This window comes from Montipora foliosa, chromosome 8 (genome assembly GCF_036669935.1).
Source record: "Montipora foliosa isolate CH-2021 chromosome 8, ASM3666993v2, whole genome shotgun sequence".
Lineage (NCBI taxonomy): Eukaryota > Metazoa > Cnidaria > Anthozoa > Scleractinia > Acroporidae > Montipora > Montipora foliosa.
Window position 1 is genome coordinate 11,044,485 of NC_090876.1, and position 2,500 is coordinate 11,046,984.

At 38.8% G+C, this 2,500-nt stretch overlaps 1 protein-coding gene across 4 annotated transcripts in view; it reads left to right on the top strand.

The window, feature by feature from the left end:
- The window catches only part of LOC138012464 (uncharacterized), a 74,942-nt gene that overhangs the window by 9,173 nt on the left and 63,269 nt on the right, over positions 1 to 2,500 (top strand). For all 4 annotated transcript variants that reach the window (XR_011125041.1, XM_068859239.1, XM_068859240.1 and 1 more), the window contains exons 3-4: positions 668 to 786; positions 2,422 to 2,500. The exon at positions 2,422 to 2,500 is cut by the window's right edge and continues 21 nt beyond it. Coding sequence is in view for 3 of the 4 variants with exons in the window: in XM_068859239.1 (XP_068715340.1) it covers positions 668 to 786; positions 2,422 to 2,500 (198 nt within the window). In the remaining variant the exon portion in view is untranslated. The remainder of the gene's footprint in view (positions 1 to 667; positions 787 to 2,421) is intronic.

The following is a 2,500-nucleotide window of genomic DNA, read 5'->3' on the forward strand; positions in this document are numbered from 1 at the left end:
CTTCTGAGGGGGCAAACAACACAAGTTCGAGAGGTTATAACGAACATCTTAGCCACACAGATGATTTGTTTCGCGTTCATTGAATGTTTATCACCTAAGTAGTAAAATAGAACAATTACACAATTTACTTCGATGTTTTTTAGTAAAAAATGAGCAGATAACGAAGTAGAAAGTCAAAATGTCGCAGGCAATCAAAAGATATAAAATTATTATAAAAGGTACTTAATTCTAAATTCTAAAATGTACTTTTAGCAATGTTAATTTAATATTTCGACGAGCAGATTTTCCGCAATTTGTCTTTATTCCAATGTTTGCCCCTCAGCATAACACATGGCTAATTTGCACGACAATTTGAAAACCAACATGGCGGCTATCGTGAATAAGGCCTATTGCATTCGCCCACGGCTTGTGCAATTTTGAGAACTCGTGCCCATAAATCACGAAATGCACTCACGTTCATAAGATTTCCTACACATAACGAAAAAAATAACGTGGTCTTCTCCTGTGGTTGTGTCATTGGTGATAACACTGGCGGGATGCCCCTTATCATGAACCCCAAGGCTGATCCTCTTTCAAGAGCGAAGCCTCGTTATCGAATCATCCTGGCACGCATAAAGCCTTCAATTATGTCCATTTATGTTTCGCCGGATTTCTGATCTTTTGACAGGCTTGCGCTGAGACAATAGAGAAAGAGCAATATAGTATTGCTTTACCGAACGACTTTAAATGTAAACTCAATAAAGAAGATGGGCGGTGTAACTTGATATATCGAGGCTCCATTCAATGGTATGAATAATCTTCAATAATAGTAAAGTATCGAGTCATTTTGGTTTTGATTAACAAATTGATTCCATGTTGGCCGTGCTTCTGTTCAGTAACATATACGGCAGATGACATGAAAATTTGGTAAGAACGTGCAAAAAAGTGACTTGTTCTTACCACATTTTGACGTCCTCTGTGAGCTATGTATGAACAGACGCACGGCAAAATGGAATCTCTTTGTTTTCATCATGATATAATAAAGAATTAAGAGTTTTTATGATGCCTTTCGTTCGGCTGTGCAGTAATACATCACACGACCCCACAAGCTCTGAGCTTTAAACCCTATCGTGTTTAAATAAAGGATATGATGATGATGATGAGATGACGTCAAAATGTGTCAAGGACATAAAAGTGGCACACGAGGGGATATCCCGAGTGTGACTTCTTACAACATTTTGACGTCATCTGTGATCTATTACTGAACAGATGCATGGCAACATGGAATCCATTTGTTTTATGTAATAAGAAATAAAATATACAAAAAGAAGCCTTTTTAAGGTGGCTCAAACCAGTTTCAACACTTTCAAGAGACCTTGCTATTTGAAGATTGATGTTGTGGTTTAATTAACCTTAATTACTAAAATGCAGGCAGTGTTCCTAACCTTACATGAAAGCTAACCATTCAATATAAGTGCCTAACCTTATCACCAAGCTGAGCACTTAACCCAAACACTACAAATTATAGTTCACATGCAATAAATATATGTTATTTGCCAGCTGGGAGGTCAGTATAGCGAAAACCTGTGACCAAGGCTTTGAAAGATTAGTGCTGACCGAGGCCACAGGCCGGGGGCAGCTTTTTCAAGACCGATGTCACAGGTTTTCGCTGAACGGACCGACTCTCAGCTGGTAAATAACTTATTTAATTTTTTTCTTCTCTATCCCTTCCTCTCTGAAATTACTTTTTTAATTGTTGAAAGTATTACCGTGATCGTGGGTAGAGATAGGAAAATCCGGACCGCGCGCTAAAAACCAATCAGATTGCAGGATTTGTTACCCTGCCCTACTCGTGTATAAACGAGTACTGATTTCACTATATCAGCAATGGCTAATGAATCGACACAAAACAAAGGTGAACAACATATTTGAGGTAGGGAAAGTTTATTGTGAAAGAAAGACGTTCAGTTTTTCAACTTAACTTCATTTTTAACTCTTTTCACCATTAAACTCTCTTACTACACAATAATTATGCATTGCAAAATCGCGTTTTGAGCTTGGGGCGCCTGTGGCCAGACCCTTCAGTTTGCAAAGAAAATCCAACAATTTTAAGGAACACTTGCATGATAACCCCTCGTCTTCTTCCGGAGGAGTGTATATCATCCTCGAAGAGTGTTAATTTGAAGGTGTCAGTTTAGAGTTAAACCTTCCGAATACCTGGTCTGGCCGGTCATTTCTGTCAAATGGAATGCACCCTAAGACTCCGCAAAGAAAGGCACTTGGCAAAAAACACCGCCCCCAGTAAACAGCGGTGAAAATTGTAACTAGGCCCTCAAATCCTATACGGCCCTCAGATCCTATACGTTCTTATTTCTTTACAATAGTAACTTCATCATTTGACCTATTTACTTCCCTATTCGTTCATTTTCTTTTTTTCAACAGGAGGACGACTTCCTTAAATATATCTCTTGCATGCGCCGAAATGCCGGATACAGTCAATAGTATGCTGGTGTTATACCCG